This window comes from Bufo bufo, chromosome 3, assembly GCF_905171765.1.
Source record: "Bufo bufo chromosome 3, aBufBuf1.1, whole genome shotgun sequence".
NCBI classification, from domain to species: domain Eukaryota; kingdom Metazoa; phylum Chordata; class Amphibia; order Anura; family Bufonidae; genus Bufo; species Bufo bufo.
Genome location: NC_053391.1, coordinates 583,144,275 through 583,166,687, shown reverse-complemented (window position 1 = coordinate 583,166,687; position 22,413 = coordinate 583,144,275). Strand labels below are relative to the sequence as shown.

The following is a 22,413-nucleotide window of genomic DNA, read 5'->3' as shown; positions in this document are numbered from 1 at the left end:
AGACAATGGACAGGGTTTGCTTCTCTGGGAGTGTCTCAGACACTAAGGACGCATGCACTAGGGTTACCAGGCTCCCAGAGTCCAGCAAAGCATTAATCGGATGCCCATCGATCAAGACTTGGCACAGAGGTGGCATATCGGCGTCCGGCCAGGCATCTGCGGTACATACAGGCCGGGCAAAGAAAGAGGACCGGCGAGCGAACCCGCAGTCCATGGGTTCAGGTGTTTGAGGACAGTTCACTGCCCTATGTCCCAGGCCGTGGCAGTGCCAACATTGAATCCCCGTGGTCCCTCCCCGGTCTCTCTTCCCTGGAGTAGGACTAGCCTTCCCCCCCTTTGTCGTTGGGTCCCTTTTTCCGGATCCCTAGCCTGAGAGGGAGCCTGACGGGATTCCCGTACCTGCGCTGAGTCCCGCACCAAGTCCTGGGTCGCCACATACCTCTCGACTAGGCTTACTAACTGATCCAGGTTGCCGGGGTCTCCCTGACCAACCCAGCGCTGTATGGCCCTTGGCAGGGTCCGCACCAAACGATCGACCACCACCCGTTCCACCATCTGCGAGGGGCTCAATGTCTCAGGCTGCAGCCATTTTTTTACTAGGTGTAACAGGTCATAGGCCTGGGACCGAGCAGGCCGGGACTCAGAGAAGGCCCACTGGTAGACTCGATGTGCACGCACATAGGTATTAACCCCAAGACGAGCTAACACCTCCCCCTTCAGCCTCTTATAGCTCTTGGCTTCCTCCTGACTGAGGTCGAAGTAGGCCTTTTGTGCGTCTCCCACTAAAAATGGTGCTACTACTTCGGCCCACTGTTCTGCAGGTAACCTTTCCTGTTCCGCAGTGCGTTCAAAGACCATCAGGAATGCCTCGATATCATCCTCGGGGCCCATCTTTCTTAACGCTGAGCACACCTTATCCCGGGCAGCAGGTAGGACTGCGGTTCCCCCTGGGACGGCTTGTTGTTGTAACACACGCATGGACTCCTGCATAGTCGCCAGTTGCTGGGCCAGTAGACTATTCAACTGCCGCTGGTCTCTCAGGGCTTCCTCATGTCTCCGAGTAGCCTCCTCATTACTTTGCACCAAGTGTCTAATGGCTTCCTCCATCTTATCTGGAGCCACAAAACTTGCCGGTTTAATATATGACATACAGTCCAAACAACCCAATTTTTCGGCCTCACTGCTGTTTGCCCGCTGAAGCCACCAATTGTGGGGATCCGCTCTGGTAGGCAGTGGTAGCGGGTGCAGTATAGAGGCATCACAGACCGGTCTTGGTGTAAAACACAATGCTTTGTTTATTCACACGGTGCATATTTGTGAAAGACGGTGCAGTTCATAGGGAGGGTGGTCACACACAGCAAAATAAAAGTTCAAACACAGCAAGTCCCTGCTGCAGGCTACTTGAGGCCTGTTTCCGTCACATAAAGCAAAGTCTATTTAAAGCCAGGAGTAATGTCACCTTTTCTCCTTGGTGAAGTAAATCCACGGGTCCGGCTCCTAGCCACAGGACATGGATCCCTCCTGGATTCAGCTGCGGGTCCCTGCACACTCCTTTCCAGGCCTCAGCACGCAGCCCAGCTCACCTCCACTCCTCACTCTCACAGCCAGAGAACACAGAAGCTCCACACTGTCCCCCACACCCTTGTTGCTGGTCAGGTTTTAACCCTTCCCTGCAAAACCTGGCCTGGACCGTGGGGAGACAGGCACCCGCCCGCATATCTGCCTGCTCCCAATAAGAGCCGGCCCGGATCCGTTGTTAACAGCGTAACCGCTGCAAAATGCACTTTTCCGGCTCTTACTCCAGCGGGGCCAGGACCCCCGCTGGCACGTACCTCCCGTTTACCACCACCCCAGGTACTCTCCTACACCCCTAAAAGGTATATTAGACGCTGTTTTGATAACAGCGTCTAATATACCTGCTACCTGGTCCTCTAGTGGTCCCTTTTGTTTGGATCGACCACCAGAGGACACAGGCAGCTCAGTAATATGTAGCACCAAACACCACTACACTACACCCCCCCCTGTCACTTATTAACCCCTTATTAACCCCTGATCACCCCTGATCACCCAATATAGACTCCATGATCACCCCCCTGTCATTGATCACCCCCCTGTCATTGATCACCCCCCTGTAAGGCTCCATTCAGATGTCCGTATGTTTTTTACGGATCCACGGATACATGGATCGGATCCGCAAAACACATACGGACATCTGAATGGAGCCTTACAGGGGTATGATCAATGACAGGGGGGTGATCACCCCATATAGACTCCCTGATCACCCCCTGTCATTGATCACCCCCCTGTCATTGATCACCCCCCTGTAAGGCTGTATTCAGATGTCCGTATGTTTTTTACGGATCCACGGATACATGGATCGGATCCGCAAAACACATACGGACATCTGAATGGAGCCTTATAGGGGGGTGATCAATGACAGGGGGGTGATCACCCCATATAGACTCCCTGTTCACCCTCCTGTCATTGATCACCCCCCTGTCATTGATCACCCCCTGTAAGGCTCCATTCAGACATTTTTTTGGCCCAAGTTAGCGGAAATTTTTTTTTTTTTTTCTTACAAAGTCTCATATTCCACTAACTTGTGTCAAAAAATAAAATCTCACATGAACTCACCATACCCCTCATGGAATCCAAATGCGTAAAAATTTTTAGACATTTATATTCCAGACTTCTTCTCACGCTTTAGGGCCCCTAGAATGCCAGGGCAGTATAAATACCCCACATGTGACCCCATTTCGGAAGGAAGACACCCCAAGGTATTCCGTGAGGGGCATATTGAGTCCATGAAAGATTGAAATTTTTGTCCCAAGTTAGCGGAAAGGGAGACTTTGTGAGAAAAAAAAATAAAAAATCAATTTCCGCTAACTTGTGCCAAAAAAAATAAAATTCTATGAACTCGCCATGTCCCTCATTGAATACCTTGGGGTGTCTTCTTTCCAAAATGGGGTCACATGTGGGGTATTTATACTGCCCTGGCATTTTAGGGGCCCTAAAGCGTGAGAAGAAGTCTGGGATCCAAATGTCTAAAAATGCCCTCATAAAAGGAATGTGGGCCCCTTTGCGCATCTAGGCTGCAAAAAAGTGTCACACATTTGGTATCGCCATACTCAGGAGAAATTGGGCAATGTGTTTTGGGGTGTCATTTTACATATACCCATGCTGGCTGAGATAAATATCTTGGTCAAATGCCAACTTTGTATAAAAAATGGGAAAAGTTGTCTTTTGCCGAGATATTTCTCTCACCCAGCATGAGTATATGTAAAAAGACACCCCAAAACACATTGCCCTACTTCTCCTGAGTACGGCGATACCACATGTGTGACACTTTTTTGCAGCCTAGGTGGGCAAAGGGGCCCACATTCCAAAGAGCACCTTTAGGATTTCACAGGTCATTTACCTACTTACCACACATTAGGGCCCCTAGAATGCCAGGGCAGTATAACTACCCCACAAGTGACCCCATTTTGGAAAGAAGACACTCCAAGGTATTCCGTGAGGGGCATGGCGAGTTCCTAGAATTTTTTATTTTTTGTCACAAGTTAGCGGAAAAATGATGATTTATTTTATTTTATTTTTTTTCTTACAAAGTTTCATATTCCACTAACTTGTGACAAAAAATAAAAACTTCCATGAACTCACTATGCCCGTCACGAAATACCTTGGGGTGTCTTCTTTCCAAAATGGAGTCACTTGTGGGGTAGTTATACTGCCCTGGCATTTTAGGGGCCTGAATGCGTGAGAACTGGTTTGAAATCAAAATCTGTAAAAAATGGCCGGTGAAATCCGAAAGGTGCTCTTTGGAATGTGGGCCCCTTTGCCCACCTAGGCTGCAAAAAAGTGTCACACATCTGGTATCACCGTACTCAGGAGAAGTTGGGCAATGTGTTTTGGGGTGTCTTTTTACATATACCCATGCTGGGTGAGATAAATATCTTGGCAAAAGACAACTTTTCCCATTTTTTTATACAAAGTTGGCATTTGACCGAGATATTTATCTCACCCAGCATGGGTATATGTAAAATGACACCCCAAAACACATTGCCCAACTTCTCCTGATTATGGCAATACCAGATGTGTGACACTTTTTTGCAGCCTAGGTGGGCAAAGGGGCCCACATTCCAAAGAGCACCTTTCGGATTTCACCGGCCATTTTTTACAGATTTTGATTTCAAACTACTTCTCACGCATTCGGGCCCCTAAAATGCCAGGGCAGTATAACTACCCCACAAGTGACCCCATTTTGGAAAGAAGACACCCCCAGGTATTTCGTGATGGGCATAGTGAGTTCATGGAAGTTTTTATTTTTTGTCACAAGTTAGTGGAATATGAGACTTTGTAAGAAAAAAAAATATTTAAAAATCATCATTTTCCGCTAACTTGTGACAAAAATTAAAAAAATTCTAGGAACTCGCCATGCCCTTCACGGAATACCTTGGGGTGTCTTTTTTCCAAAATGGGGTCACTTGTGGGGTAGTTATACTGCCCTGGCATTCTAGGGGCCAGAATGTGTGGTAAGTATTTTGAAATCAAAATCTGTAAAAAATGGCCGGTGAAATCCCAAAGGTGCTCTTTGGGATGTGGGCCCCTTTGCCCACCTAGGCTGCAAAAAAGTGTCACACATGTGGTATCTCCGTACTCAGGAGAAGTTGGGCAATGTGTTTTGGGGTGTCATTTTTCATATACCTATGCTGGGTGAGAGAAATATCTTGGCAAAAGACAACTTTTCCCATTTTTTTTATACAAAGTTGGCATTTGACCAAGATATTTATCTCACCCAGCATGGGTATATGTAAAATGACACCCCAAAACACATTGCCCAACTTCTCCTGAGTACGGAGATACCACATGTGTGACACTTTTTTGCAGCCTAGATGCGCAAAGGGGCCCACATTCCTTTTAGGAGGGCATTTTTAGACATTTGGATACCAGACTTCTTCTCACGCTTTGGGGCCCCTAAAATGCCAGGGCAGTATAAATACCCCACATGTGACCCCATTTTGGAAAGAAGACACCCCAAGGTATTCAATGAGGGGCATGGCGAGTTCCTAGAATTTTTTTTTTTTTGGCACGAGTTAGCGGAAATTGATTTTTTTTTTGTTTTTTCGCACAAAGTCTCCATTTTCGCTAACTTGGGACAACAATTTCAATCTTTCATGGACTCAATATGCCCCTCAGTGAATACCTTGGGGTGTCTTCTTTCCAAAATGGGGTCATTTGTGGGGTGTTTGTACTGCCCTGGCATTTGAGGGTTTCCGCAATCATTACATGTATGCCCAGCATTAGGAGTTTCTGCTATTCTCCTTATATTGAGCATACGGGTAATGAGATTTTTTTTTTCCGTTCAGCCTCTGGGCTGAAAGAAAAAATTAACGGCACAGATTTCTTCATTCGCATCTATCAATGTGGATGAAAAAATCTCTGCCAAAAAAAAAAAATGGAGGGGAAAGGCGTCTGCCAGGACATAGGAGCTCCGCCCAACATCCATACCCACTTAGCTCGTATGCCCTGGCAAACCCGATTTCTCCATTCACATCAATCGATGTGAATGAATAAATCATTGCCGGGATTTTTTATTTTTTTTTATTTTTTTTTATATACAAAGTGTTTGCCAAAGTATATGAACACCGCCACCTCCTCAGCTCATATGTCTCGGCAAACGTAGCTTTTACTGCAGAGGAGAAATTTCGTCTTACAGCGCCGCATACACCGACTTGTGTGTAATCTGACAGCAGCGCAATGCTTCTGTCCGAATGCACATCAGTGCTGCAGCTAGTCGTTCGGTTGGTCCACCTGGAAGGTAAAAAAAACAAAACAAAAAAGAAAAAACCAGGCCGGCAACGCAATAAATTTATTAACTTTATAATAACTTTTGAACATAACATATAAACTTTATTGAACTGAACGTTAACTTTTATACTTACCGGTGATTTTTTTTTTGTTTTTTGTTTTTTGTTTTTTACCTTTATAGAACAATCCTCTCCTTCCCCATGGGACAATGTGCAAAGCGCAAATTGCCCAAAGATGTGGCGAAGTACGTTATGCACTTTATCCCAGGTGAAAGGAGAGGTTTGCAGCAGCTGTGAGAGAAAGGGCCCTAATAGCCCTGTGTGCCTGTCCTGTGAGATGCAATCCCTATGCTAAGTGTACCTGTGTGTGGTACTTCCGGAAACACTCTCCTAAGCATAGGGCAGGGTGGTCAGGACAGTCAGGACAGAAATAGCAGGTGTCACGCCTTATTCCACTCCTGCTACAGACACAACATTTTTTTCGGGGTGGCGGTTGGGTTGAGGTACCAGGAACGACACTGGGGAAATGTCGCTCGTGTAGACGGCTAACTACACTGGTGGTTGGGGCCACGGAACCTCCTGGATACAGGAGGTTCTCGATGATCTCTTCCTGAAATTTGAGGAAGGATCGTGTTCTCCCAGCCTTACTGTAGAGAACAAAACTATTATAGGCAGCCAATTGAATTAAATATACAGACACCTTCTTATACCAGCGTCTGGTGCGTCGGGAAACTAAATAGGGAGCCAACATCTGGTCATTGAAGTCCACCCCTCCCATGAGCGCATTATAGTCGTGGACACAGAGGGGCTTTTCAATGGCACGGGTTGCCCTTTCAATTTGGATTGTCGTGTCTGCGTGAATGGAGGAGATCATGTAAACGTCACGCTTGTCTCTCCATTTCACCGCGAGCAGTTCTTGGTTACACAAGGCAGCCCTCTCCCCCTTGCAAGACGGGTGGTAACGAGCCGTTGGGGGAAGCCCACGCGACTAGGTCGCACGGTGCCACAGGCGCCAATCTGTTCTAGGAACAAATGCCTGAAGAGGGGCACACTTGTGTAAAAATTGTCCACATAAAGATGGTACCCCTTGCCAAATAAGGGTGACACCAAGTCCCAGACTGTCTTCCCACTGCTCCCCAGGTAGTCAGGGCAACCGACCGGCTCCATGGTCTGATCTTTTCCCTCATAGATCCGAAATTTGTGGGTATAGCCTGTGGCCCTTTCACAGAGCTTATACAATTTGACCCCATACCGGGCACGCTTGCTTGGGATGTATTGTTTGAAGCCAAGGCGCCCGGTAAAATGTATTAGGGACTCGTCTATGCAGATGTTTTGCTCGGGGGTATACAAATCTGCAAATTTCTGGTTGAAGTGGTCTATGAGGGGTCGAATTTTGTGGAGCCGGTCAAAAGCTGGGTGGCCTCTGGGACGAGAGGTGCTGTTGTCGCTAAAGTGCAGGAAACGCAGGATGGTCTCAAAACGTGTCCTGGACATGGCAGCAGAGAACATGGGCATGTGATGAATCGGGTTCGTGGACCAATATGACCGCAATTCATGCTTTTTAGTTAGACCCATGTTGAGGAGAAGGCCCAGAAAAATTTTAATTTCGGAAACTTGGACTGGTTTCCACCGGAAAGGCTGGGCATAAAAGCTTCCCGGGTTGGCGGATATAAATTGAGTGGCATACCGATTTGTTTCTGCCACGACTAAGTCCAAGAGCTCCGCAGTCAAGAACAGCTCAAAAAATCCCAGGGCCGAACCGATCTGAGCTGTCTCAACCCGAACTCCAGACTGGGCGGTGAAAGGGGGAACTACAGGTGCGGCTGAAGTTGGTTACTGCCAATCAGGGTTTGCCAGCACCTCAGGGACTCTAGGGGCTCTACGGGCCTGTCTGCGCGGTGGCTGCGACGGGGTAACTACTGCACGTGCCACCGTACCAGCTTCAACTGCCCTTCTGGTGCTCGCCACTTCACCAGGTTTCTACGGCAGTGCTGGTACTAGGTCCAGGATGGGCTGCGCTGCTGGTGTATGCCTCACCACGTAATCCGACAGCGCCAGCCCCACTCTGCTGCCCTTGAAACGGATCCTGCACAACCTGTGGTCTAGCGACACGGGGCCTGGTACGCCTGGTGCTATCAGGGACCTCAACCTCCTCGTCCGAACTTTGGGTCAGAGTGCCACTGCTTTCTACAGGTTCATATTCTAGATTCGTCAGATGAGGGTTCCCATTCCTCATCCGATTGGGTCAGAATCCTGTAGGCCTCTTCAGAAGAATACCCCCTGTTTGACATTTGGACTACTAAATTTAGGGGTATTCCCTGAGATTACCCAAGAAAAAAAGCAAGCCTGTCTTACAAAGGGGAGGCTAGCGAAGTACCGGAGGCTGCTGCGGTTGATAAAAAATATCAAAACTGATTTTTTTATCGCCGCAGTGCGTGTAAAGTGAATGTGCAGTGATAAAAAAAATAAAAAATTTTTGCCACTGCGGTGGGGCGGGCGTGGGTGAACGCACGTGTGGGCGACCGATCAGGCCTGATCGGGCAAACACTGCGTTTTGGGTGGAGGGCGAGCTAAGGTGACACTAATACAATTATAGATCTGACTGTGATCAGTTTTGATCACTTACAGATACTATAAAAGTACAAATGCTGATTAGCGATACGCTAATCAGCGAATAAAAGTGACTGCGGTGCGGTGCGGTGGGCGCTAACTGACGCTAACTACCTAACCAAGGGACCTAAACTATCCTAAACCTAACAGCCAATACTAGTGGGAAAAAAAAGTGACACTGATCACTTTTTGTCTTTCACTAAGTGATTGACAGGGGGCGATCAAGGGGTTAATTTGGATGATGGGGGTGATGGAAGGTGATCTGGGGCAAAGGGCAGTGTTTGGTGGGTACTCACAGTTCTGTCTGCTCCTCTGCTGGATCCAACCGACGAAAAGGACCAGCAGAGGAGCAGACAAGCCATTTAACACCTTATATTTACTAATATAAGGTGTTAGATGGCTTCTGATTCGGTTTTTTAAAAATCAGCAACCTGCCAGCAACGATCATTGGCTGGCAGGTTGCTGATGCAATACTCCTTTAACTTTTGCCGGCCCGCGATGCGCATGCGCGGGCCGGCTGTGACCGAAATCTCGCGTCTCGCGAGAGGACGCGCCGGCGCGTCCAGGAGGAATCAATCAACCACCTCCAGGACGCGTCGCTGCGTTCGGCGGTCCGGAGGTGGTTAAACACCCTTAATGACCAGGCCACTTTTTACACTTCTGCACTACACTACTTTCACTGTTTATTGCTCGGTCATGCAACTTACCACCCAAATGAATTTTACCTCCTTTTCTTCTCACTAATAGAGCTTTCATTTGGTAGTATTTCATTGCTGCTGACATTTTTACTTTTTTTGTTATTAATCGAAATTTAACAAAATTTCGGCATAATTTTAAGGCAAATTATTTTGAAAAGTGGGTCACATTTTGTCACGTGAAAACTGGCTGATCCTCCATTTCCACAGGACCCCAATATATCCATGACCGGCTGTAGTTACATCCCCTGCCCACACCAAGGCTTGCCTGGCATTCCTCCCTGGACCAGCATCCTTGGCATTAGGCCTCATGCACACGACTATGTATTTTGTGATCCACAAGATACAGGTGACAGACATTTTTTTGTTAGTTTTTTACTGATCCACTGATTTCAAAGTGTCCGTGGTCTGCATTTAGTGGCCAAGTATAGGACATGTTCTATCTTTTTGTAGAACAGACATACAGATACTTAAGATACACGGATCATCAGCACTTCATCATCTGCTGGTAGGTAGTTCATGTTAATCCCTTGTCTTCTGGGTTACATTTCTGTATGTGGTTTTTCAAACTTTATTAAAAAATATAAAACTTTTGAATGAAAGAATTTCTGGCACACACCTTTACGCTGTTGGCACTGCTAAACCAACAATAGCTTTATTTTTAAAGGGAACCTGTCACTAGATTTTTGTGCCCTAGACCACCAGCATTGTGTAATACTGCTGGGCTAAAGGGGTTCTCCGTAAGTTCAGTAGTGATTATCTATCCTTACTGGATGTTAATGTCAGATGGGCGCCACCCCGCTAATATGCTGTTTTCAAGAGCTGCTGTGCAGGTGTAGTCACCATATCTGGTTACTGCAGCACTGCTACTGTTCACTTGAATGCTGCAGTAACCAGGCATGGCCTCTAGGCGGTGTACAGAGCTGGCGGACAGCAGCTCCTGAAAACAGCTGCGTGGTAGCGGTGATCTGATACTGATGATCTAGCCTAAGGATAGGCGATCTGTACATTTCGCTGTCAAATCTCACCATTAGAACAATGGGGGACATTTACTATTCATGTTATGCCAGAATTATGGTGTAAAATATGACAAAAATAATGGCATTTTGATTTGCAGCAAATATATCAGCTTTCTCCTTATTTTTCACCAGATAGAATGAAACATGCCAGAATAGTGTTTTGAATGTTAAAGTGGCTACTAAATTGGCTTATATTGCCCCCCCCCCCCCCCATTTATCAACTTGTGTTCGGCTTATAAGGCGCAAAATGTAGTGCTAAGTGAAGCCTGCTTCTGTGGTAGTGTAAATTGCTAAAAAGGCAGACGGCAGATCCGATAGACGCGACTTTTATTAAAAACATTTTACATGTCTCATATTGGCCCATACAAAATCAGTTGAGCACGGATGCATTGTCACAAATACAGATAAATATCTGATCTTAACACTTTGGCATAAAAAAAAAAGGGGTGAGGAGCCTCTCTCTTCCTCTGTGGTTGAAAAGCCCCCCCATCATCCATTCCTCAGACTTTCCTCGCTTGCTTGGCTGAAGGCATATGCTCTCTTCACGTTTAATTATATCTTCAGGTTTTTTTGCATACCTTGTGACCATACCTAAGAACAGTCACCAACACCGAAGTAAAAAGGGTGGGAAATTTAGGGGTGCTGTCATGGACTCTTGAAAATCAAATTACCGCTAAGTGTAATTATTATTTTTCCCCTATCGTCCATGACAGCACCATGAGAGATCCCAGAAAAAAGTAGGGTGGGACCACGGCCTGGAGAACCTTGCGACCAAAGTCAGAAGGAGAAGAAGAAAGATCCAACCTATAGTGCTTAAAGCTATTCTGTCATGAGATTTAAGGCCTATAACCTAAACATATGGCCAGGTCCCTACCGATACCCTGAATTCAAAACAGACCTTATTAAATGTGCCTGTGGCTCTATTAGCATATAAAACAGGTTTTTATAACCTGTCATTCACGTACCTAATGTGTCCAAGGGGACGTCTCATCATGAAGGGTGCCCAGCGCCACCTTCCGACTAGAAATCGCCGCCCTCCCTTTCAATAGAGCCGCCTACCTCACCTCATCGCCGCCTCCCTCATCTCAGCGCCGCCTCCGAAATCGTCCGCTCTCCTCAGCCAGATCCCGCACGTGCGCACTAGGCATAACATGAGGGACCGGACGATTTCGGAGGCGGGGCTGAGGTGAGGAAGGCGGCGATTTCAACTGGGAAGGCGGCGCTGGGCACCAGACGGAGATGGCTGCAGCCGGGCACCCTGCAGGATGAGACATCCCCTTGGACACATTAGGTACGAGAATGACAGGTTATAAAAACCTGTTTTATATGCTAAAAGAGCCACAGGCACATTTAATAAGGTCTGTTTCAGATTCAGGGTATTAGTAGGGACCTGGCCATATGTTTAGGTTATAGGCCTCAAATCTCATGACAGAATCCCTTTAAAGAAGGTCAAAGGAGAGGACCAAGTTGCAGATTTGCAGAGGTCTTGGATTGAAGCTTCTGCTCTCTCTGCCCAAAAAGTTGCCACCGCTCTTGTTGAGTGAGCCGACCATCCCCGGGGGAAATCGGCTTCCATAGGGAAACATAAGCTAAACAGATAGCCTGCCTTATCCACCTAGCTAATGAACTTTTGCTAGCTGATTTTCCTCTATTAGGGCCTGCAAATTGTATAAAACAAAGAAATTGTCTTCCTCCACCCCTTAAAAGCCTCTAAGTAAGCTAGTAAACATCTCCTAAAATCCAAATGATAGAGCTCAGCTTCCTTAGGGTGATCACAAAAGGAAGGGAGAAACACTTCCTGGCCCTTGTGAAAATCCGAGACTACTTTGGGGAGAAATGCTGGGGCACAGAGAAATCCTGTCCTCCTGAATGGATGAACGTATATGCCTGTAGTTACTTCTTTCCTACTTTTTAATAAAGTAGAGACTACCGACCCCGATAGCCCCTTTTTGATCAGTTGCGACCTTTCAAAAACCAGTCCTTGACACAACAGATCAGGAAGGACCCATGGCTCCTTGACAGACAGTAGTTTTAACCAGGTTAACCATGCTCAACGGGGCCAAAAGGGGGGGCTATCAAGATCACAGAAGCTCTGTCTTCCCTTATTTTGTTCAACACCCTGGGAATCAATTGTAATGGAGGGAAAGCATACAGAAGACCTCTGCCCCAGGGCTAAAGGAAGGCATCTACTGCTGAGAGAATCCCATGTACAAAGGGAATATAATTTTTTCACCTTCCTATAGCAAACAGGTCTATGTCTGGCAACCCCCACAGGCTTACTATCTTTGCAAATATGTCCTGATTCAAGGACCACTCCCTCTGGTCTAGTCTGTATCAACTTAGGTAGTCTGCTTTCCAGTTGTCTATACCCCTGATATGAAGGACTGATATTGGAAGGGAAGGTGTTGTCACTAAGGGAAATATTTGATTTGTAATTCCCATCAACTCCTTGGATAGGGTTCCCCCCTGATGATTTAAGTAGGCCACCACGGAACCATTGTCAGACAAAACCCTTAAATGCCGGTTCAGAAGCCAATCCAGGATCTTCTGCAGAGTCTTCAGAACTGCTGTCAATTCCTTTGCATTGGAAGAAATCTCCCAATCTGCACTGCCCAGGATCCCTCAAAGACTCTGTCCAGAACATGGGCCCCCCACCCAGACGGACTGGCGCCTGTAGTGATTACTAAAGGGTTTACCACCTTCCACAGAACCCCCTGATCTAGATTCTCCTGTATCAACCACCATTCTAGTGACCGACGGGTCTTCCTGGAAATTAGAATCTTGCTGTTCAGCTCCTCTGGTCTCCCTGACCATGACTGGAGAATCTCCCAATGGAGATCCCTGGAATGAGCTTGAGCCCACAGAACTGCTGGAATGCATGATGTCAAGGTACCAAGGACGGACATAGCTTTCTTGACTGAAACACAAGGGCATAGAATTAGATCTCGCACCACTGACCTTATTTTGTTCACTTTGTCCAAGGTCAGAAAGGATCTCTGGGAGGTTGAGTCGAGCAAAATCCCCAGGAACCTCTGCGACTGTAGGGGGATCATCTTGGACTACTCCATGTTCACTATCCAACCCAATGATTCCAGGATCTGAATTACTTGGTCTGCCTTTGAAAGACAACTCTGCCTGGATGGGGCTACTATTAAAAAAAAAAATCGTCCAGGTAGGGAACAAACAAGATGGCTGCTCACATAGGAGAGGACATCTCCACCACCAACTTGGTAAATATGCAGGGAGCCATAGAAATCCAGAATGGAAGCACCTGGAACTGAAAGTGTCTTACTCTCCCCATGTAGCTGGCCAGCTAAGACCTGTCCTAGGTTGCTAGTATAGCTTATATGAGTCCTAATATGTGTTTAGTACTGCTAATAAAGCTTATTTGAACTGAACTGACTCCAGACATCATAGGAATAGCTATAGACAGATCGACAGACAGAAAATTAGGCAAATCGATCAATCAAGAGAATGGGGGGCTTGTGCTCCTCAGTATGAATGTAGCAGAGGTCATACATGCGCGCTGCCTCTCATTCATCTCTATGGAGATAGTTGAGCTCTTGTACTTCTCCGGATGTCCCATAGTCTTAAAAACTGTGGCATGCATGACAGTCTGCGGCTCCATTCAATGGGGATCACGGGCCTCTGTTCTTGTGATTGAGAACTGGACCCACGCCTATGAGTGAGGCATGGATGGGAATGATTGCACTTCCTACACATGTTCTAATAGACAATAAGGGGCAGTAATATTTTTAGGAAAGCGGTGAGATCCCTTGCCTGCAGGGCTATTGTGCAGTTGTGCCGTTTTGATTTTATATTATATCAGGGATAGAGATCCTTCGGAACTCCAACTGATGTGAACCTACAACTCCCAGCATGCACACTTGCTCAGCTTTTTTCAGAAATTTCAAAGAAGTCAATAGCGCATGCTGGGAATTGTAGTTTCACAACAGCTAGTGTGCCGATGGCTGCTGACCCCTGTGTCATGGGTACCATTGCTGCCAAAAAAAATAAAAAATAAGTGGTGGTCTTATACTGTATTCCATATGGAGATGATTAAAGGGGTCAGTCACTTTTTGAAGCCCCCTTTACAATACCATAAACAAGTGGGTGCTGGGAAACCTGCTGTCCATGGACTCCATGTACAAACAGTGGCCACCAGCAGCAGCCACGTCTACAGCAATCAAGATGGCGGAGGTCACGTCATTTACCCGTGTGCCCGGCTGTGTCCTCTTCTGTGCCGGCTCAGACAGCATTCAGCGCATGCGCAGATACAGGGGGTCCTGCCGCATGTCTGCACATGCGATGAATGCTTTCAACTGCCATTTTCATTACTATGGACGGGATGCTGGAGTCAACTGTTTACACACAGAATCCATGCGAGGGCCCAAGAACTGGTGAGCTGCACTAAGAGATGGGGGAGGGATGGATTTCCTATGTAAGCACCCCGCAGTTAATGGCATAAAGGGGGTCGCCCATTCAATCCACTGAAAATAAATGGCGGCACGCTCCCCTGGGTGCCATATAACCAATGCATTCTCTATGTAACATAGACCCCACAGAGCACCATACAGCGACACAATGAGGGCCTACACTGCACAGTCCTGAGCGGCAGGGACTCTGTGCCCGGATTCATCCAGACTGGAGATTCCTACGTCAGACCTGATCTTCTGGGCCCCGGAGTGAGATGGACCAGATATATGAAGAGGAAGACGATTCTTAATAAATTAGACACATCTCAGGCCCACCGTGCGCCACAAAGTCAAATCCATGTCCTCTAGGAGCTGGATTAGACACGAGTTATAATTTATGCCGGTTCCTGGTGTAAATTATAGTAAATCCGGGGGAAGCTTCGCTCCTCACATTTTTGAACCACTTTGCTAAATTGTCGAGAAGCACAAAAAGGTTGCATATTATGGTGTAAATACAGCATGTGCCACAATCTGTGACTTTTTTCCGCCACTATTGTACACACAAACTTAATCATGCGGTTTCCCTACAGACAAAGCCGGGAGGGGATCCAAAAAGAAGAAAAAGTTTAATAAAATGTCAGGGAAGTGAAAAAAATAAGAGACTAATAAACTAGAGGAGATAACAACCATTGTAGATACTGAGCAGTTGGCAGGAAGCATCATGGTGGCCAGGCTGTGGTGATGTCACAAAGCACTGATCTACAGCAGGTTCCTCTGTATGACATCACAATGTTCAGGAACCTAGAAGACACCTCTGCACAGTCAGCTCAGCGCCATTTTCTTGAGTTCACACCTCGGTGTAAACTGCATTTTGGCTCCGGAAGAGAGAACTGGATTTTTCTTCTAGTGTTTGCTTCCGATTGTTTTTTCCTTTGAATTTTTCCCCTCAAGGCCCAATAATATCGGGGCCACTTGAGGACATTTTCATCAGGTCCGGCTCGGGAAACCAGAGATGGGATCCCGGGAATTACGACAGCTAAACGCCGATAACAACTCCTGGCTCAGTCGGCCCGAGAACGAGGGTAAGTGATGCTCTAAAGAAGAATTGGGCAGACTTTGATTTCATTATCTGTAGTGGGGACAACCAGTCTAAACTCCAACAGGACACATGGGTGCAACTATGTAATCTGGTCATAACTGAGATGTAAAAGGGGGTGAACATTGAGATGTTACAATAATACAACCGCCTGCATCTGTCATGAACGGATCCGGTTGTATTATGTCTTATATAGCCATTGAAAGTCAATGGGGGACAGATCTGTTTTCTATTGCGTCAGAGAAAACGGATTTGTCCCCATTGACTTACATTGTGTGTCAGGACGGATCCATCTTGCTCCACACCACATCGCGGACAGATTCTGTCCACGATGGGAGTGCAACCAAACAGAACGCATTTTGGCACACTCCGTTTCGCTCAGTTTTGTCCCCATTGACAATGAATGGGGAGAAAACTGAAGTGTTTTCATCCGCTATTGAGATCCTATGATGGATCTCAAAAGTGGAATTGAAAACACAGATGTAAAAGTAGCCTTACACTGGTTAAAGGGGTTGTCCAGACTTTAAGTGACAGTCTATCCTCATAATAGGATCACAGGATGCTCGGCAGGGGTCCGGCACCCCACATCCTTGCCGATCAGCTTTTCCGTGTAGCTCTGTCACCAGAAGTCAACGCTGGAGCTACAGTGGACAGCGCTAATCACAGCTCTCATTGACTTCAATGACAGCAGCAGTGACAAGCGCTGGACTCTACAATGCTGATCGTGCAGTGAAGTTTCAGCTGATCAGTGTGCGGGAGAGGTGTCCAATTACTGACGATCAGCTATAGATGGCCTGTCCTGAGAATGGACTATTACTTAAAAAAAGCTGGACAGCCCTTTAACAGGAACCAAAAAGACCACCTAAGTCACTATGTCCAGGCTACAACAGCAGACAGATATAGAAGAAATACTAGATAGATCCAGTATCTGGAGCCCATCTTCTGTTCTGTCAATCATATACTGGAAATAATTCCATTCGTCTTCATTTCTTTGCTCTTTTTTTTAGGTCAGACTATCCTGCGAGAGCGATTAAGATCAGCATCTGGGAGAGACAGGCAACATCCTAATGTCTCCGGAGTCAGAGCTCCACCTCGGCAATTACCATCTGCCAGGGAGAGAAGCCGCTCTCCAATAAGAGCTGAGCCGGCCCAAGACCCCCGACCATCTGGGGAGAGCAGCCGGGAGAGTGCTGGGCCCACCACCCCTGAGTTCCAACATCCTCGGCCCATACCACCGAGCCGCAGGACCAGGGAGATGCAGCCACCCAGGAGGTCTCCCATACACCCTGCATGGGATCGCCTCTTTAGCATCTTAGAACAGCTGCAGGGGATGGGCACCATGAGACCTCAGGCCATACCACCGCCAGAGCCCCCAACACCGGCTCCACTGGGTGTGCCCCACCAGCCTCCACCAAGCTTCAGGGCCCAGCAAATTAGAGACCTCCCTGCAAGGACCATCAATGCAGAGGAGAAACAGTCTTGCATCATCTGCCTCACTGATTTCATCCAGGGTGAGCAGGTGACATCCCTGCCATGCGGCCATTTATACCATCCTACCTGCATCGCCCAGTGGCTCCAAAACAGCCACCGCTGTCCCTTGTGCCGCAGGGACTGCTTTTAGCGGCTCTAAAAACATCATCTCCATCTTCTGTCAATACCACCAAGACAGAAAAAAACTGCACGGGGCGCCGAGGGGGCGTGAAAATTGCTGTAAGAGTCTTTGGAGTTTGCCCAGGTAAGTGACTTTTACATGTAGCAAAATTTACATAATTTTCTCACTTACTCTTTTCTTAAAATATATATTTGTTTTTTTAGATTCCCACCTATGGGATGACTCCATCTTGGTCACCATCCAATTTCATGCACATAAACAGCAATGACAAATCCACTGCAGGTGCAGTGTTCTGCGGATGTAGCACCTGGGTCAGTCTCTGGACCTCCTGATCTGCAAAATTCTCTTCTTCTACTCCTCAAAAAAAGACTAAACACCAACAGTATCAGAGGAGAGACCTGCAAGGCTGCCTCATATCCACCTACCTCTCACCTGAAGAACATCACCGACAGGTGGAGGACACACCTTCGTCCACTGCATCTACAAGGCCTACAAGACTTGATAATGAGTATCCCTTCTCCAAGTTCCAAATTCCTGCTCGATCCATCAGCACCTGCCATGGGGACTTTCTAATGGACTGTAATAGACCACATAACATCTCTGGTCCACCTCCACTTCTTGAGGAATAAATATTGCTGGTGACTTACCGTACTTCTGCTCGTCCATTCTTAGTGAATGTTTCTATCTCCATCTTTCTGATCACAGCGGGCCGCCTTCCATTTTCCCCCAGCAGGGGGCAGGGCTTGCTCCCTGTAATACTGCATGGGCCTCCTCTAAATCCTTTTTGGGTGCTGTCCCCTCCAGGTATTCCCTATCTATTCCCTAGACTTGAGTCATCAAATTGTGTTTTCTGAAGTTTTTAACAGGAACCTGTTATCATTTCACACGGCCAAATAATCATTTATTCATGTCCAGTGTTTGTCCAACAACCCACTGGTGTACTTTGTAGATCTAAAAGTGTAAACCACATTACAGTCATGCGACATATTAAGGTGCACCAATTCATACACTTGGCGCAGGCACACAAAGCAAAGCCAGACTTAAAACCGAGACAAAAACAACCTTAAATGATAAATTACCCCCTTAATGCTTGAATATGTTATCGTGCTCTATGCATATGAAAAGAGCGCTTTAGTTGAGGAGACTTATAGGCCATACATGCTCCTCTGGAATTCTGGGAAGAAAGGTATGCAAATGTAGCATCCAAGAACTGCCTATGTACCATCCCTTGCGAAGGAAAGTATTTGGCTCCACCTTTAGGGTACTTTCCCACTTGCGGCAGGACGGATCTGACAGGCTGTTCACCCTGTCGGATCCGTCCTTCCGCTATTTCGCCGTGCCGCCGCTCCATCCCCATTGACTATGAATGGGACGGGGCGGAGCTCCGGCGCAGTTCACAGTGAGAGGCCGCCGGACTAAAAAGTCGGACATGCAGGAATTTTAGTCCAGCGGCCTTTCGCCGTGCACTGCCGGAGCTCTGCCCCCGTTCCCATTATAGTCAATGGGGACAGAGCGGCGGTCCAGCGGCACGGCGAAATAGCGGAAGGACGGATCCGAACAGCCTGTCGGATCCGTCCTGCCGCCAGTGTGAAAGTACCCTAAAGGTGGAGCCAAATACTTTCCTTCGCAAGGGATGTTACATAGGCAGTTCTTAGATGCTACATCGCCTGACCAATTTTTTTTAACCATAAGGCCCGCCGGGCAGAGTTAACGATAGCGGCTCTGGCAGATAATCTAACAGTGTCTGCAGAGACATCTGCTAAAAAGTCTGCTGCCTTAGCAATAACTGTTCTCTGGGGACTCCATCTTTAATCTGAGACTCGAGCAGTTTGATCCATAAAACCAGGGCTCTGGCTGTGCAAGTACCGGCAATATTAGGCTTAAAGAGGCCCCCAGCGATTCCCATGTACGTCTCAAAAAACTGTCTGCCTTCCTATCCATAGTGTCTTTTAACTGACCCAAATCATCAAAGGGGAGGGAGAATCTACGGGATACCTTTGTTATAGGAACATTAATCTTTGGGGCCAATCCCAAGATTGACTATCTGATTCCTCAAAAGGGATACTTCCGCTTCACAGATGACAGAATAAAACTCAGTTTAGAATGTCATATGCCCCCGTACATACCCTCCATCCATACCACAGGCGCAGGGGTAGACGGCTCCTTCTGGTCACCAGTACTCTCCATGACCTTCAACAGCCTGGATCCGGACCTTCCCAAAAAAGATCTCGGCTTGTGGCTGGGTATCTAAATTTAATCTGGTCTGCAGGAACAAATCTCACATGCTCTCGCGTGCACATGACCCACCCGGCCCGTCCTCTTATTATAATATGACTCCACCCCCTCCCGGATTAGCGTGCCGCACGGGGAGCCTGTCTGGACTGCCGGAGATGCCCGCAACAGCAGGAGGCATTTCCGCCCGGTTAGTACACGGGGTGAGGGAAGAGTGAGGCGGAGGTGGACTAGGCAGCTCATCGCGTGTCTCCTCAGCACGTACTGAAGTCAGGCTACAAGCGGGAAGATGAAGGCACAGCCGCTCAGTACAGATGCCCTGCTTTCCAGTATAGTGCCCAATGGTGCCATGTCTTCGGGGTGTGTGGAGCGGGGAAGTCCCCCGGCGCCCCCAGCTAATAAAAAAAAACAACTCTCAGATGCCCAGGGAGAAACTACTCCCCTCTATGGCCATATCTGTAGGATCCACTTCCTAGGACAGGAAACAAAAAAAAAAACACACACACACCACATAGGGAAAAAAAATAATGTATCGCGTTTATAAAGTGACAGATTATTAGCCTAAAGTTACAAAGGACATCAAAAGGTGCCGACTATTTTTAAAATAAGGTGAGAGAAGTCACCACTTTTGACTCGTGATGCAAGGATTTTTCTGGTGCAAAATACGCCATTATTGATAAATATCCTCCATTATATATTAAAAAGAGCCTCACCTATAGAAGGAGCTATATGTAAATGACTGGAGAAGAGTCCGGAGTGCAGTGTACCAGCTACAGCTCCTTCTGTACACTGGACTCAGAATCAGACCCCCCCCAATCGTTCTAATATTAACGACCTGGGGATAGGTCATCAATAGCCAAGTACCAAAAAATCCTTTTCACTAGTTGCCGAGGTTCTTAAAGGGAAACTGACTGTCACCATGAAAATGCTAAATAATCTACAGTAAGGCAGCATGTTATAGTGCAGGAGGAGCCGACTTACATTGGTTTTAGCGCCGGATCCGGTTTGTTAAGTTTCTCTTTAATACAATCACATCCGAACAGAACAGACGCATCTAGATATATTAAATCAAACCAAAGCGTTTTACTCCAGTTTTGACATCCTCTGCCGGATCTCAAAGCCGGAATGCAAAACGCATATGCGAAAGGAGCCTAAGCCGGTGAACTCTGGCAGAACAGCTTGCATGATCCGTTAAACCCTTTACATGTACGGCACTGGAGCGATTTGCGAACATGGCTGCCGCTCTCACATGCAGCGAGCGTCATGGCCGGGATGTCTCTTCTGTTTCAAACAGCAGAGACCTGGGACTAATTACCGTGACAGCAATAATGCCGATTGCGGTAATTAAACGGTTTAGATGCTGTGATAAAGCGAGATCATGGCATCTAAATGCGCAAAAACGCGGAAGCTACCGATGCCCCGTGCGGCCAATGGAGGCATCAGTAGTTGCGCTGAACACTATGAGCCTCGCTGACTAGGCTGATCGTGTTCATACTACAATTCTTATATGGTGAGTACGTTCCAACGAGTCGAGTGTTTCACTGACTCCGTATTCTCTATCCACCACTCCCCCTTCTCTGGGAAAGTGGTTATGCTGGCACTCTGGTTTAGCTGCTACAGCTTGTTCTCCTCCACAGGTGCAGCTTTTCGCTAATGCTCGAATTTGTGCTCGCTGCAGTGGGACATCCCCCTCAGGTAGGGTCCCTACCCTGGCGCTAGCTTGGCAGTTGCGCCTGTTCAGCGCCCTTCCAGGTAAAGTTTTTAAGGTTAGCTCTACTTAACTGGGGCCGTATGGTACGTGTCTTCTACGGATAGCCTCAGGCCACCCCCTCAGTTTTGCGCTGACGGGGCAAGAGTTGGCTATTTCTGTGGGAGCGGTATTGCGTTACCACTACATGCTTGGGTTATTACTGCAGCTCTTTCGGCAGGCGGTGGACTCTTTTAGCACTGAATTCGGTGGCCTCTGCGGGTGGCCCCCTCCTCTGCCGGGGTATGAGGGCTAGCAATACAGTGTGACTCCCCTTGCCTGGCTTCCTCCTCAGGCGGAGTTGTTGCACTTCCACTTAATCCTTAGCTACTTCTGTATAGCGCCGGTCTCAGACAGGCAATGAGCTTAGACCTAGCCTATTCTTCTGTCTTTTCCTCCTCTGGCTCATGGTTCATAGCCACCGCGCATGCCTTGGTAGTTCCTACGATACTACCTTCCCTCATCTGCATTTGCACGGGGTATTCGTTTGGTGGCCTTCCATTCCAGGCACGCACCGGTCCTGACTGGTGGGCTGTGGCGCCCTCCACATCCCTCCTTCTACAGGGAATCTTCCATTGGTCCGGGTGTGCTAACGGTATCTACACAAAAGCTTCCCACCTTTCTCTCCAGAGCCAGAGTTCCGGAAGCATGCGACGTGGACGCCCTGATTTCTCCTCGTGTTTCTTTCCCTCCTTTCCAGGGTTCTACGGAAGATCAAGATGGAGGACATTCCGACAAATCCTAGTCGCTCCGAATTGACCCCATCGCGCGTGGTACGCTGACCTCGTTCTCCTTCTAGGAGACGTCCCTTGGTCACTGCCACTCAGAGACGACCCTTATTCTCAGGGTCCGGTCTTACATCAACATTTAGATGACGGCGTGGCTATTGAAACCGCCATTCTGACGTGGAGAGGGTTTTCGGCGGATGTCATCCGCACTATGATTCAGGCCAGGAGCCTGCATCGCCCAGGATCTATTATGGGACCTGGAGGTCCTTCCTGGGCTTCTCTGAAAGCCGGGACATCCCCTCACTCTGTTTTTTCTCTCCCCACGGTCCTATCCTTTCTACAATCAGGGTTGGACCTTGGTTTAGCCCTTAGTTCCTTGATGGGTCAGGTGCTGGCGCTTCTGTCCAGGGGTTCCTCCGTACCGTCCTTACCGCCTGGAGATCTGAATATCT

The 22,413-nt window shown here is 47.6% G+C and overlaps 1 protein-coding gene across 1 annotated transcript in view; it reads right to left on the bottom strand.

Annotated features, from left to right (window-relative positions):
• The window catches only part of LOC120993921 (transmembrane protein 70, mitochondrial-like), a 33,279-nt gene extending 20,095 nt beyond the window's left edge, over positions 1-13,184 (bottom strand). Inside the window, exons 1-2 of the mRNA XM_040422384.1 lie at positions 13,090-13,184; positions 12,787-13,048 (exon numbers count right to left, since the gene is read on the bottom strand). Coding sequence (XP_040278318.1) covers positions 12,787-13,048; positions 13,090-13,184 — 357 coding nt within the window. The remainder of the gene's footprint in view (positions 1-12,786; positions 13,049-13,089) is intronic.
• Between the last annotated feature and the right edge of the window lie 9,229 nt (positions 13,185-22,413).